This window comes from Bactrocera oleae, chromosome 5, assembly GCF_042242935.1.
Source record: "Bactrocera oleae isolate idBacOlea1 chromosome 5, idBacOlea1, whole genome shotgun sequence".
Taxonomy (NCBI): domain Eukaryota; kingdom Metazoa; phylum Arthropoda; class Insecta; order Diptera; family Tephritidae; genus Bactrocera; species Bactrocera oleae.
In genome coordinates this window covers 66,430,380-66,443,614 of record NC_091539.1, presented here as the reverse complement: position 1 = coordinate 66,443,614, position 13,235 = coordinate 66,430,380, and the positions used below count along the sequence as shown (strand labels likewise).

Here is a 13,235-nt window from a genome sequence, read left to right as displayed (position 1 = left end):
GTCTATAATCGCTTGTCACTTCTTTTAAATATTTCTTTAAGAGTTTAAAATTCTTACTCAAAACCTTTCTTCCTTACATATTTGGGATCTCTGAACTTTGATTGTTCCCCGTTTCTCATTTTCACATATATAACGTATTCTCTATCTTAACCCACAGGTGGCGCCGAGTCAACGGGCTACATAACCGATGAACCGGGCCTAGAAAATATATCATTACTTAACGAAGCCGGTCTTACAGACGCCGAAGGCGCACTATCCGATGTCAATTCACTTTACAATGCGCCCGATGTGGACGACACTTCGGTATCGAGTCGTGCCAGCTCACGATTACTCAGCTTAGATTCGTTAAGTGGGCTTTACGATTGCGATTTGGACTCCAAGCATGAAATGGCTATCGTTAATGTTTCGCACAAAATCACAAGTAAATTTGGACCACAACAACAAAGTTAATCGCAAAAACCGCCGAGTTATGAGTGCTTAGCAGTCGTGAAAATGTGCGAACGGAAGCAAACTCCAATAAAAAATACGTACATACATACATACGTATTCGTACACAAACTGACATACATACATACATGCATACAAACGAGCATATAAGATAAGAGATAAAAGAGAGTTAGAAATGGTGTCTATTATTTTTCGGTGAATATACTGTAGCCCTTTCCCCAACATGTATGTATGTATGTATGCAACTAAATAAGTATTTCATGGTTTTAGGCATAAGATTTCTTAAGAATGAGTATACATGCATACAAGTAAAATGTACAGTTAAGATATTGATAGAATGATTGAAGAATTGGTGCCTCCGACACTGTTATTATAGCGATATAACATACATACATACACACCACAACTAAGCTGATATGTAGCAATGATGATAGCACAACACAAAAAATGTTGAATTTAAACATTGATAGAAGCTGATGCATAAGACAGGATAAAGATACTTACACAAACATTAGAAAGATCGGTATGTGGAAGCTCTGTAGAGTTTCTTTGTTAATCTACAAATAGCATGTAAGCGTAAAATAAGTTACAACTGTATGTATATTTATTTAGAGATATGTACTTATGTACATGTAAAATAAAATCATTGCGTAAACGCACTTAAGAAAGAATGCTTTAAGAAAAAGAAGAAGCAGAAAAATTAGAAGGTGAAGGAGAAGGAACTCCAGTGCTAGATATGCTTGTGCAGTGTAGTCTTTAAATCGTTTAGATTGGATGTATGCCCTCACGCCGAGGACGTTATGAAAGCATGTAGACTAACTGCATTGATGGATGACTTATACAGTTATCTGCAATTAAGATGATTCGAATATATATATTTGTGTACTTGTGTGAAGCATATATATGTATAAGTATGTATAAGTTTCGAAAATCAATTATTTACTTAAATGCCTGCAGACATGTGTAAAGTTCACTCCCTCTCTCTCTCTATCTTAGACACACACAGCTAAGTGTGAATTGCTGAACTACTTAAACTATAATGTGTATACTTAAATAAGCTAAATGTATGTATATGCACACTTAAAAATACATGCATATGTATTTATGTACAATTTATTATATGTATTATCTGTGTGTTTTTAAAAGTGATCATGTTGAGGGTATGCTGTTTTTTAGTTTGTTTTATTTAATTTTCTTTTCTAACATTGTATTTTGTTAGTTTTTTTCTTCATGTATTATTTAATATTTTTATATTTTTTTTTATTTTGGGTTTTTAAATTCTTAATTTTTTTTAATTCTTTAATATTTTTTTTAATTTTTCTATTTAATTTTTAATATCTTTTGTTTTATTAATTTAATTTTTTCTATTTTCAAAATATGTAGAATAGAATTTTTATTTTGTTAAATTATTTTTTTCAAATCTCTTCCAATTTGGTCAAACTCACCACAGAACTTATCGTACTATGCGAATTAGTGACCGCAATAACTTTTAAAGTTGTCTATCAAACATCAGTGTTTTAACAGACTGTACTAGTAAGAAGGTTAACAAGCCGACAACTTACTTCATAATATTAAGCCGGACAAAAGAGGTAGTACGTGACGGTGATGTTAGTCGTTTTTTTAGGTTTAATATATTACGATTGATATCGATTGAACTGAAAATTAATATTGAGAAATTTTATGATGCGGATTCTCTGAATTTGAGTTTATTTTAGTGATTCGGTAAATATTTAATTAGTTTTCAAATAAAAACTATGACAAAAACATTTGGAAATGCATTTTTTTATACAAAAGAATATTAAAATTTTTTACGATTGGCCATAATACCGGCTTTAAAATAGTTTTTCAAAGCAAAATAATAATAAGTATAAGTGCACTTTCTTGCTTTCTTGTGTCATTTTATTTTTTATTTTTATTATATTCTTTAACTCGCTGTTATGTTGTAAATCTTGTACTGAAATTACTGCATAAAATAAAATAATAAATTTTATCGTTCATAAGCATCGAGCATACTTTCCCCTTGGTTATTTTTAAATTGCGTTCGGTTTTATGTATTTCTGTAAATGTCACGTTGTAAAATGCGAAAATCCAAGCGTTTTAGTTAGTTTTAATAATTGTTTGCAAATTTCTAAGCATAAAAATATATGGTATATATTTAAATATATAAGTAGTAGCGTTGCCAATATAACCCAAATGCGCGATTAATTAAGTCGAGTTAGCGACAGTTTTTTGAATTGAATCATTAACATAAACACAAACATATAAGCATAATTTTGCATAAGTTTTGCTTCGATAAGTTTTTCAACGCATTTTATTTTCCAAAACATTTGTATTAAAATTTATTTTCGAGTATAAAGTTTGGCTATTTTTTATTAATTTATTTCGTAGTATATACAAATGTATGTAGATTAATTTAGTTTTTTTACAATATTTTATACGCTTATTTAAGGTATTTAAATATATTTGCGAAGGCAGCGCGAGTAATAAATATTTCTGTAATTAAATCAGGCGTTGTGCACATGTTATTTACTTAAAGTGTATCCATGTAAGTATGTACATACATACACAATACTTCAAAAATATTAAGCAAAGTAAGCTTCTCATGCACAACTAACTATGTACTTTAATTTTATATTGTATCAATTATTATCTATGTGAACGAAATTAAGTAAACAAATTCACAAATTATACGCTGTATATACAATACATACATAAATAAATGAAATGAATAAAAAAATATTACATTAAAAATAAAAAATAAGTATGTATACGAGTATTGGGTCGTTCACTAAGTAATTTCGTTTGATGACAACAGCTGATCTTATTGAATTTCTTCGCAGCCAACTTCACACTTAACTGTTTTACCGTTAAATATATGAACAGCTGTTATTTGTAAAATATTTCTTAAATTTTTCGGAATAGTTTTTGTTTGGTGCCCTATCAAAGCATTTTCGGCATAACTTACGCCAATGCCAAAATTGGTTTGCAAAATTCGTTACTGCAATTTCGATCTTGAGAATGCACCACGTCATGGAAGGAGTCTTGAAGCTGATGTGGATAAAATGAAGTCGTTCGTCAAATAACAACTCGAGAGATTGCTGGAAGATTAAATTTGTTTAACGCTGGAAGTTTGACATATGTGTTCCTCATGTTCTTACCGAACGAAATTTGCTTCGTCGTGTAGCCGAGTGTGATTTGCTTATCAAACATCAAAGAAGTGATCCATTTTTGAAGCGCATTGTAACTAGCGTTTAAAAGTGGGTTGTTTACTAGAATATAAAGCGCAGGAGATCATGATCTAAAAAGGATGAACCAGCTGAAACCACTTCGAAGATCGATAGAAAAATGTCTGTGTCTATTTGCTGCGATTTCAGAGGGATCGGTTATTTTGAGCTTTTGCCCGACCATACCACGCTTAATTCTGAAGTGTATTGCGATCAGCTGGACAAATTGGCTGATGCACTATAGTATATCTCATAGATTGCCCGATATTTTCGATAAAATTTACCCCGGCTCCTATACCTCCTCTTGCATCATCCTAGGTATAAAATTTAATGTCTCTGGCGTTATAATTTATTGACTTATCGCGCGTTTAGTAGTTTTTAACAGAAGGTGCTTAAGGGGTGTGTATTGAGCGAATTTGATTGTTCTACCTTAAGTGGTTTAGGAGATATGTACATTAAACCTCCTAGGGGGTTGGACAGGCCCATTTTTTCAAAATTTTTACGCCCATCTACGAACTCGTCCTCACCTTTTCGCCAAGGAATACGTGTACAAAGTATCATTAGAATATCTCATTTTTTACTCAAGTTACAGCTTGCACAGACAAACGGACAGACAGACAGACATCCGGATTTCAACTCGTCTCGTCATTCTAATAATTTGTACATATATAACTCCTTATCTATCTCGATTAGTTTCAGCTGATACAAACAACCATAAGGTGAACAAAACTATTATACTCTGGAGCAACATGTTGCAAGACGATATTTTAACCGAACTGATCCAGGACGTCGAAAAAATCTGGCAATGGCAATTCATCGCGACTGAGACTTAAATATTAATATGCTTTTTTTTAAGTTATAACCTATCGAAATATAAAAAATTTCACACTAGGTGTGTACCTTACCATAAACAAAAGCAAATTTATCTGAATTGGTAACTTTTTCTGTAAAGCTAGGACTTCCTTAAAAGAATCACAAATTCTGGTGGCAAAACTAAGTGAAACATTTTTTTTATTTATTAAAAACGTCAATTTAAGCAAGTTACTGAACTTAAAAAGGCGCTTAAAAGCAAAGCTTAAGCTAAGGCTATGTAAGATTCATGGAGCAGAATTAAAAATAAAATTTGGTATCGAGACCATGTTGCCTCTATATCAAATTGTTAAGAGAATATTATTTGAACAAAAGAACTTGTTATTAGTTATTATATAACACTGAAATATATGTTTCCCCATATTTAATTGAAAATTAAAAAGAACTTCTATTTTCCTTTATTTCTATAGGTTATAAAACAATTTTTTAACGGAACTTTTAGCAGATTTGCAAAAAAATATGTAAATCGCTGATAAAAATGTTATTAGAAAAAATTTATAATTTTTATGGAAAAATAAAAAGTAACAAAACTGCAATTTTTGGACTTGACCACACACAAATCAAATATTTCGCCATTTTGCTATTATTTTTATTTATTTTTTTATCTAGTTAAATCTGCATATGGTTGCCATTTATGTGTTTATAAAGATGGACACATCTAGTAGTTTAGTTCTTCAAACCATCATATTCGACTTTTAGGTAATGAAAATGTGTGTTCGATATGTTTTGGCTTATACGAAATATGATGAATGGATATTTAGCAAACTCACCCTAGTGTAACGCCACGTTAATTGAGTCTGCTAAACCATGAAAAATTAAGATATGCTTTAATGATGTTTAACGGCATTCATGGCTTTTCTGGATCGTAGTAATGATATAATCTTAATGAAATTGGCGTGAAATACTTAATTTGAAAGTATTGAATTCCACCACAAACTGGATTCAGCTTTTTAAACGATCATTTATACGCTAATCGGCATTACGAGGAATAAGTTTGAAAAACTTCGTTCAATTTTTACAGAACGGAAATATGCAAATTTTTTATGCAAGTGTATTAACAACGCTTTTAAGGTTAAGCACTGCACTGGAGGACTATTGTGATCCGGAATTGTGTTCGAATACGGGAGGAAACACGCATATTGCTTGCAAAAACAACGGCGTATGTGTTGATACAGATTTATTGTATAACTTAGGAGATAAGTAAAAAATATGAATTTAAAAATTTGGTAGAATTTCTTAAAATGACACAGTGGACTCTTTTAACAAATGTTAAAAACCAGAAACGTCACTTTTAAAATAACGATAACAATAACATCTAAAATTTACACACAGAGTTTCCATGAAAGATGTCCTCCTGATGCAAGATTGGTCGATTTGACGTTCTATATACCATTAATTTTAAAGGAGCACAATGAAAGACGAAACAAAGTGGCTGCTGGAAATGTAACGGATTATGCGAGCGCTAAGCGTATGGCTGTAATGCAGTGGGACAAGGAATTGGCTGACGTTGCTACCTACAATGTTAAAAAATGCGAATGCGAATATGATGGATGTCGAAATGTCAGACGCTTCAAGTATACCGGTCAAAATATTGTCAGTCAAGGTTACACCGGCAAAGAGAGTGCATTCAGTAATAAGGAAATCATTCAAGATGCTATCGAAAGTTGGTTTGAAGAATATGTTGCTAGTTCAATGACTTACATGAGAAAGTATCCAAATGATTTTGAAATATAGTAAGCAGTAGTACAGACATTTATATTATATATATACAAATCTTTTTTAAAGGCTTGTGTTAATATATTTGATTCAATTTTTAGTAAAGATTTTTCACACTTCGCACTCATGGTTACCGAAGCGAGTCATCATGTGGGATGTGCTGCGTCACGCTACAAGGATAAGCAATACAATAACGTTTTATTTACATGCAATTATGCCTCAGCTACTTTACAGAATCGTCCCATCTACGCAGAGGGTCCAACTGCATCGGCTTGCATAAGTGGCAAAAATGACACATATCCGGCATTATGCTCCATCGCTGAAATATATGAATAATTTGATATTAATGTGAAGGAAATGTATGTATGTCCTATATATTTTTAAATATATTAAGTGTTATGGCTACAATTAAATTTATTAGCCTTAATTAATACATAATTATACTTTTTACAATAATTAATATCACAATAACAATTAAATGCTTGATGCATTTAGATTTTTATGCGCAACTACAATATCAGAGAACGTAAATGAATAGAGAAGGAGCAAATGTTAAATGAAATCTTTTTGAATACTAATTTGTAATTCCAGATGAGGGAACATCGAAAAATATAACTTCGAAAAAGAAAAATACACCACACAATATGCGAAATGCTATAAATAGACACAACGAATATTCCATATATAATTTTAGGCCCATATGTAATTGAAATGACGTTAAAGCAGAGAACGTATATGATATACGTTCTCTGTTGACAGCTGAAACAGCTGACAATAGCGTTAAGTCTCGCATCCAACTTCATCACAAATGTTGGCGCGCTTTTTGTTTTCATTCGCGCACGATTTGACATTTTAAAGCCGTGTTTTTGAGAATTTTGTAATTAATTTCAGTGTTTTCATAAATTTTAGTATTTTCACCAAATATTAAGGTATGCAAAGTCCGGCAGTCACAACGCCCGCTACGAGCAAACGAGAGGGCGGTACTGCGAGAAAATCAAGCGGAAAGAAGCTTGTGCAGGCACGGCTACCGTTCAAAATAATTCCAACTGGAACTCCCACTGCCACTGCAAGTTCAATTTCAACCAAGGATATAGATGAGAAAGCAAAAGATGGTAGAAAACGCAAGTTATCATTTGAAGACGAGGAAAGTGAAAAAGCTGATTCTGCGGCAACTGATGAATTGCGTGGACGATCTGCTAGCAAAGAGAACTTGACTGTGAGCACAAAAAAGTTGAAAACTGATGAGCAAGATGATGTTATACTATTAGATGATGATGCTATCTTGGAAGATGATGATGATAAGGTTAAGGATGCGGAAAGAACAGAGGATGAAAAAAATGCAAGTAGCAATGAAAAGGTTGGAAAACAAGTCAAGAAAACTCCTGTCGCAACAAAAACTCCGAAATCAACTAAACAAGCTAAAAACAAAGTAAGCAACGATGTTAGTTCACCACACACGCCAAAACCGAGGGCCGCCACAGAGAAAGATGCAAATACACCAAAGAGTGCAAAAGCTAAAAACTCGAACACGCCCGGAAGTGCGAAAAATAAATCGACCAACACTAAAACAGGTGGTAGTGCAACAAAAGTACAAATAAAATTGCCACTCGGAAGTGCCAAGACAAACAAGCGAAGAAAATCTATGATTACAGCAGACTCCAAAAATGCAGAAGTTATTATATCTAGTGATGAAAATGAAGATATTAGGGTAAAGCGGCAAAAAGTGGAGGGTTCGCCAAATGAACCGAAAAAGGTAAACCGTATTTTGTACTCATTTTTGTATTATTGTAATTATATTAAACTTAATCTACAGAGGTATATAAAAAATATACGCTATATAAAAATGTATAATATTTCATGAAAATTAATATTCTAATTTTAAAATTACTTTATCAAAATACATACTTACATACATACAATTATTGCCAGATTACTAAACCTATCAAACTCACCATTTCAATTTACATAGGTAGACGATTCTGATAAGGTATCCAGTACTATGATTGATGATTGCAGTATCACAGAGTCGGAGGAAAACTCAAATGTGCTGGTCGTGGAAATCGGGGGAAATGAAACTGACCTGCCAGATTCAGAGTTGGACAGCAGAAGTAGCTCTGAGACTGTTAAGTCAAAAGATACTACATCGGAACATTCTTCAAAAATCCAGAAGTCCACTACTATAATTAATAAAACTAATGATTCGCCAAAGCTAAAACCAATAACTGCAAAATCCAACGAAACGATTAAAAAACAGATTAAACATTCTTCTCCAACAAAGCTTGATGATGTTGAACTTATTTCGACTGAAAAGGATCCAATTGTGATTACAGAATCACCAACGAAAGGTAATGAAACAATTGTTAAAAGATCTAGTAAACCACAAATTACAGAAGGAAACAAATCACCACAAGCAAAGCCGATTAAAGCAGGTAACAATAAAAAGGCTAAAAAAACACCTGAGCAAAAGCCTAAAACACCAACCAGAGCAACTAGAGCAAATAAGGATAAAAAGTCTGTAGAAACCCCAACCACATCCGAAAAAGGAAAAGTTAGCACAAATAAGAAATCCCCGTTTAAAGTCAATGAGATTGAAGATAATGAAAGTGTTGCAGAAATTTCAGTGGTTATAAATAGTACTTCGGATTCCGAAAGTGCAACTTCTAACAATGATGAAAGCAGGTCTTTTGCTGAGGAAAGCACACCAAGAGTTGCGGCTACACCAAAAATAGCCAATGACGAAGCACATGCAACGAAGAAAAATCTTACACCGAAACAGGTACAGTTAATAGAACAAAGGCGTAAGGCACGTGAAGAGAAGGAGCGTCGTTTGCAGGAGGAAAAATTGCAAAAGCAGCGGGATAAGGAGGCTAAGGAATTGTCAAAGAAGCGCGAGCGGGAGGAACGTGAGGAGCAACGCCGTAAAGAACGTGAGGAGAAAGACGAACAGAAACGCAAAGAACGTGAGGAACGTGACGAGCAGAAGCGTAAAGAACGTGAGGAAAAAGAACGGAAGCGACTGGCCGAACAGGAAGTGAAGAATGAAGAAAAGCGAAAACGCAATGAAGCAAAAGAGGAAGAATTACGTAAAAAAGAAGAGGAGCGAAAGCGTAAAGAAGGTGCAGATTTGAAAGCTAAGAAAGAAGCGGAAGCTTTTCAAAAGTTCTTCAAAGCCAAACGCGCAGCAAATGCCGATGGCGAAGCTGGACAACAACAAGCACAACAGAATGACGATAATGAACCTGAAATTCTAGCTTTCCGCCCATTTGAGGTCAAAGGTGACATGAAATTGGCGCCAATCCGTCGAAAACAGCTTACCGCTCCCTGTAGAGAACAGCTTGAGACTTTTATGGCAGATGTGCCACCAAAAACTACTAATTTATATCTGGAGGAACTTAAGAGTGGCAAAATAATACCAGGCATATGGAGGCGCATATCAGTAGATACGAAAATATCCGAAGACGACGTTCAAATCATAGGTTCTAATTTTCTTTTTATATAGGTACTTCACTCTTTACTAACCTTAATATTAAAATTATGCGCTTTAGATGACGAGCTGGATCGCGCAGGGCAAGCAATTGTGGAAGAGACGCACGCACCAATCGAACATTTCCGAGCCAAATTTTATAAATTCCATGAAAATCGTAGACCTCCATTTTATGGCACATGGAGAAAACGAACAGATGTGATAAAGCCAAGGCGACCTTTCGTGCAAGATGCGGTAAGTGTTGATTGCTAGCTAAAATGGAATTTTTGATTTTGACGCTATATACAATAAATTAATTTACACAGAAATTTTTCGACTACGAAGTCGATTCTGATCTCGAGTGGGAAGAAGAGGAGCCTGGCGAATCGCTGGACGGCAGTGATGATGAGAAAGAAAAAGAGTCAGAAGACGATGACTACGAGGTCGACAACGAATGGTTTGTGCCACATGGTCATCTCAGTGACGAAGAGCTGCAAAATGAGGATGAGGTACTCGACGCCAACACACGTGAAGCGCAAAAGGCAAAACTACAAGTGCTGCAGCAGGAGTTTGCACAAGAGATGAAAAAGAAAACTGAGAAAATTAAACCACGTCTCATCGGCTGCATTTGGACAGATGAAAATGGCAATCAACCCGCTTTATGTCCGAAAATCATCTGGGATACTTTAAATATGCGTGCAATGTTATTCGAAGCTCCACCGCTGCTGGAGGACCCCGAAGTGGCGGAAAAGAGTGAACTTGGTTCGCCAACAAACAATGAGAAAACGGTTGAGAAAGTGAAACCAATTAAAATAACCGAGCGTATGCTGAATGATCTGGTGCGCTTGGTACATGGAAATCAGCATTCTAAAAACTTTTTAATAAAAGAATTCATCGCCTACTTGGAAGCCAGCGAGGAATCCATTAAAAATGGCGAAGTACGTGGTCCTATCAAATCAATAGTGCGAGAGAAAATCGATGATTTCGCCGAATGGACAATAACCGAATCGACTAAGGCGGAACAAAATAATAAAAAGAAAAATAAAAAACGCCTCTGCTGGGTGGTATCTGCTGACGTATTAAAGAAAATGGGCCTGGAAGATTTGGGATTACATAATACGTGGAAATATACACTGCAACCGAGATCCAGTAAGGACGAGACGACAAAAGCCGAAGCTAAAGTTGCCACAGAAACCGAAGCAAAGGCAATAACTGAAATTGCTGGCGATGTTGAAAACCCAAATGATGCCGTGTCAAAGACAAGCGACAAGAAACAAACTAAAAAGGAAAAAGCAAAAAGTATTCAAGCAAAAGAAAAAAAGGTTAAAACAAAATCAGAAATAACAAAATTCACAAAAGTGCAGCCGCCGAAGGCAAGTGAACCCAAATCGCCAAAAGCCACCTTGACACCAGCAACGAAAGAAGATGCGAATGCGTCTTCTGTTGAATGTAACGAATCGTCGCCAGCCGCAGTAACGTCACCAGCCATCACTAAGCCGACAGCAAATGTTAAAAAGCGTGTACCACTGTTAATGTCCGTCGCGCGTGGTCAAAACATACCGCAGCCCACAAAAAATGCGCTTATTAGCGAGTTTTTAAAGAAGTCCTCGGCTGAGAAAGTAACGCCAGCCAGCGAAACAGCTAATGCTGCCACCACTTCCACTGCCAAAGAAGCCAGCGAAGTAGTGGAACTCGACTAAGCCGTTCTTAGTGTATAATTTAGTTATATATATATATATATAGTTTTATATTGTAGTACTCTCTCATGTATCGTTTACTACCAGCTATCCCTTACCTACCTACCTACCTACGTACATATATATTATATTCAATCACACGAATAGTTAGTGTAAAAATAATAAATAATATTTTTGTTAAGTATTTAAAAGTCCTTATTAACCAGCATACGTGTTAAGTTCATTGGCCTAGAATGTTGGTAACTTAAGGCCGAAACAAGAAATTAATTGTTAAATAACATTTATTAGGATACTAAAAAATATTTTTAGTTTCATGTAGACATATACATATAGACATGGTCAATTTAGATCAAATCTTGTATTTTTTCCTAATGCTGTTAAAATAAAATACATGCTTGATCAGTGGGTTTACAAGTTAATTCGAAAAAAAAATACAGACATCGTATTATTTATGCGTCTACTAGAGCAAAATTTGTCGATGTCGAGTTTATGTTTAGTAAAGCTGATACAATTTGGCATTCTGCAACTAGGTAGCAGCCTAATGTATGTTTTTACAAAATTATTATTAATTGAAGTTGCTGCCGCATCGTGTCTACATTTGTATGCCTTTACAAGCAAACAGCTGCGTTCTAGTCCGTTGGACGCATTCTGCCATCAAATCGCCGAAACCATTTGAGTTTGAGCAAACGATTGTGAATTTTCATACCGCCGAGATATAGAATCAGTTTCTTTTTCTCCTCACCAACCTTCTCTTTAGTGACTGCAATTTCTGAGATGAGCATATCACCCGCAAGCACCGCATGCAATAAATACACAACCGAAGTGACAATGGCCAATATGGCCTGCGTCTTTGAGTAACCGAAAAATTGATGTTCCATTTCATCTTCAATAATTTCCAAATCCGATAAATACATTAAATATAAATCCTTTTCGGCATGATACATTGTGGTGATTCCGGTAACTATGTAACCAAAGCTAGCAACACTGCTCCAAATTATTTCGCGCATCAATACCGGATCGTTTTCCATGCAAATATTCAGACAACCAAAGAAGCTCGTGCATGTGAACACTGAAAATACGGTGATGTACAAATATAGATCCTGTGACACTGCAACATTTAGAAATCCCTCGATTTGTATGCCCATGCAGAGGCAGCCCAAACAGCCTTCAAACAATTTAAAGGCGAACCAAATGCTGCGCATTGTCTTCTATGTTATTTTTAAACAAATTAAATTATTTATGTTAAACAGATTTTATGCTATGAAAACATTAAATATTTTTTTTATAGTTGTAGTAGTTTTTTTTTTATTTGATTTGCTGAATTGAATGACTTCGAAGATTTGATTGCTCAATGCAACAGAAAGGAACAGTAATTATATCAGTATTCATCTTGTCTGCAGAGAGCGGTAATCCCGGTTAGAAGCTTAAATCAAATCCAGACCTTATAAAGCGATAGTAAGCATGATGAAGGCATCGGTTGCACAGAAGCTGTAATACCCTTCACAAATAAAAAAAATTCTATACAAGAACTTGATTTTGATAGGTCAGTTTGTATGGCAGCTATATGTTATAGTGATCCGATATCCGACTAATGAGCAGCTTCTTGTGCAAAATTTCAAATCAATATCTCGAAAACTGTGAGACTATTGCCATGGCTCAAACGACTCAGCGCGTCATGTAGTAAAGCAGAGAAAATCACTCACAGATTTTGCTGTTTTTTTGTTTAGTCATAAACCATACTTGTGTTCAATGGCTTGAAGTGGAACAATCTTCGAGGAAAATCAGGAGATTACGTACAACATCTAACAGGTCATATAT

At 34.7% G+C, this 13,235-nt stretch overlaps 4 protein-coding genes and 1 long non-coding RNA gene across 14 annotated transcripts in view; 3 read left to right on the top strand and 2 right to left on the bottom strand.

The window, feature by feature from the left end:
* rut (adenylate cyclase rutabaga) overlaps nt 1–2,447 on the top strand; it is a 101,914-nt gene extending 99,467 nt beyond the window's left edge. For all 7 annotated transcript variants that reach the window (XM_070110083.1, XM_070110085.1, XM_070110086.1 and 4 more), the window contains one exon: nt 158–2,447. In XM_070110083.1, the coding sequence (XP_069966184.1) occupies nt 158–450 (293 nt within the window). In that variant the 3' untranslated portion in view covers nt 451–2,447. The remainder of the gene's footprint in view (nt 1–157) is intronic.
* Nucleotides 2,448–5,236: 2,789 nt separating this feature from the next.
* On the top strand, nt 5,237–6,670 carry LOC106625948 (antigen 5 like allergen Cul n 1). 2 transcript variants are annotated; one of them, XM_070110088.1, is made up of 3 exons: nt 5,237–5,700; nt 5,946–6,274; nt 6,359–6,670. In XM_070110088.1, exons 1-3 carry the CDS (start codon nt 5,572–5,574, stop codon nt 6,591–6,593), a joined length of 693 nt encoding a protein of 230 aa, XP_069966189.1. In that variant the 5' UTR covers nt 5,237–5,571; the 3' UTR covers nt 6,594–6,670. The 2 variants fall into 2 exon arrangements, with proteins under 2 accessions (XP_069966189.1, XP_014101239.2); XM_014245764.3 differs by having other exon boundaries at nt 5,266–5,700; nt 5,874–6,274.
* Nucleotides 6,276–6,823, bottom strand: LOC118681560 (uncharacterized). Of its 3 annotated transcripts, none has more exons than XR_004977278.2 (3): nt 6,702–6,823; nt 6,485–6,576; nt 6,276–6,427 (listed from the first exon to the last, which is right to left on the bottom strand). It is a non-coding gene; the product is annotated as an uncharacterized lncRNA (long non-coding RNA). The 3 variants fall into 3 exon arrangements; XR_004977279.2 differs by having other exon boundaries at nt 6,490–6,576; XR_011396541.1 differs by having other exon boundaries at nt 6,276–6,576.
* A 235-nt stretch (nt 6,824–7,058) lies between these two features.
* Caf1-180 (Chromatin assembly factor 1, p180 subunit) lies at nt 7,059–11,819 on the top strand. The gene is made up of 4 exons (XM_036366556.2): nt 7,059–8,010; nt 8,227–9,733; nt 9,803–9,975; nt 10,047–11,819. The coding sequence occupies exons 1-4, from the start codon at nt 7,189–7,191 to the stop codon at nt 11,418–11,420; spliced, it is 3,876 nt and encodes a 1,291-aa protein (XP_036222449.2). The 5' UTR covers nt 7,059–7,188; the 3' UTR covers nt 11,421–11,819.
* LOC106624661 (uncharacterized) lies at nt 11,681–12,749 on the bottom strand. The gene has a single exon (XM_014244429.3). The coding sequence runs from the start codon at nt 12,617–12,619 to the stop codon at nt 12,047–12,049; it is 573 nt and encodes a 190-aa protein (XP_014099904.1). The 5' UTR covers nt 12,620–12,749; the 3' UTR covers nt 11,681–12,046.
* Nucleotides 12,750–13,235: the final 486 nt, after the last annotated feature.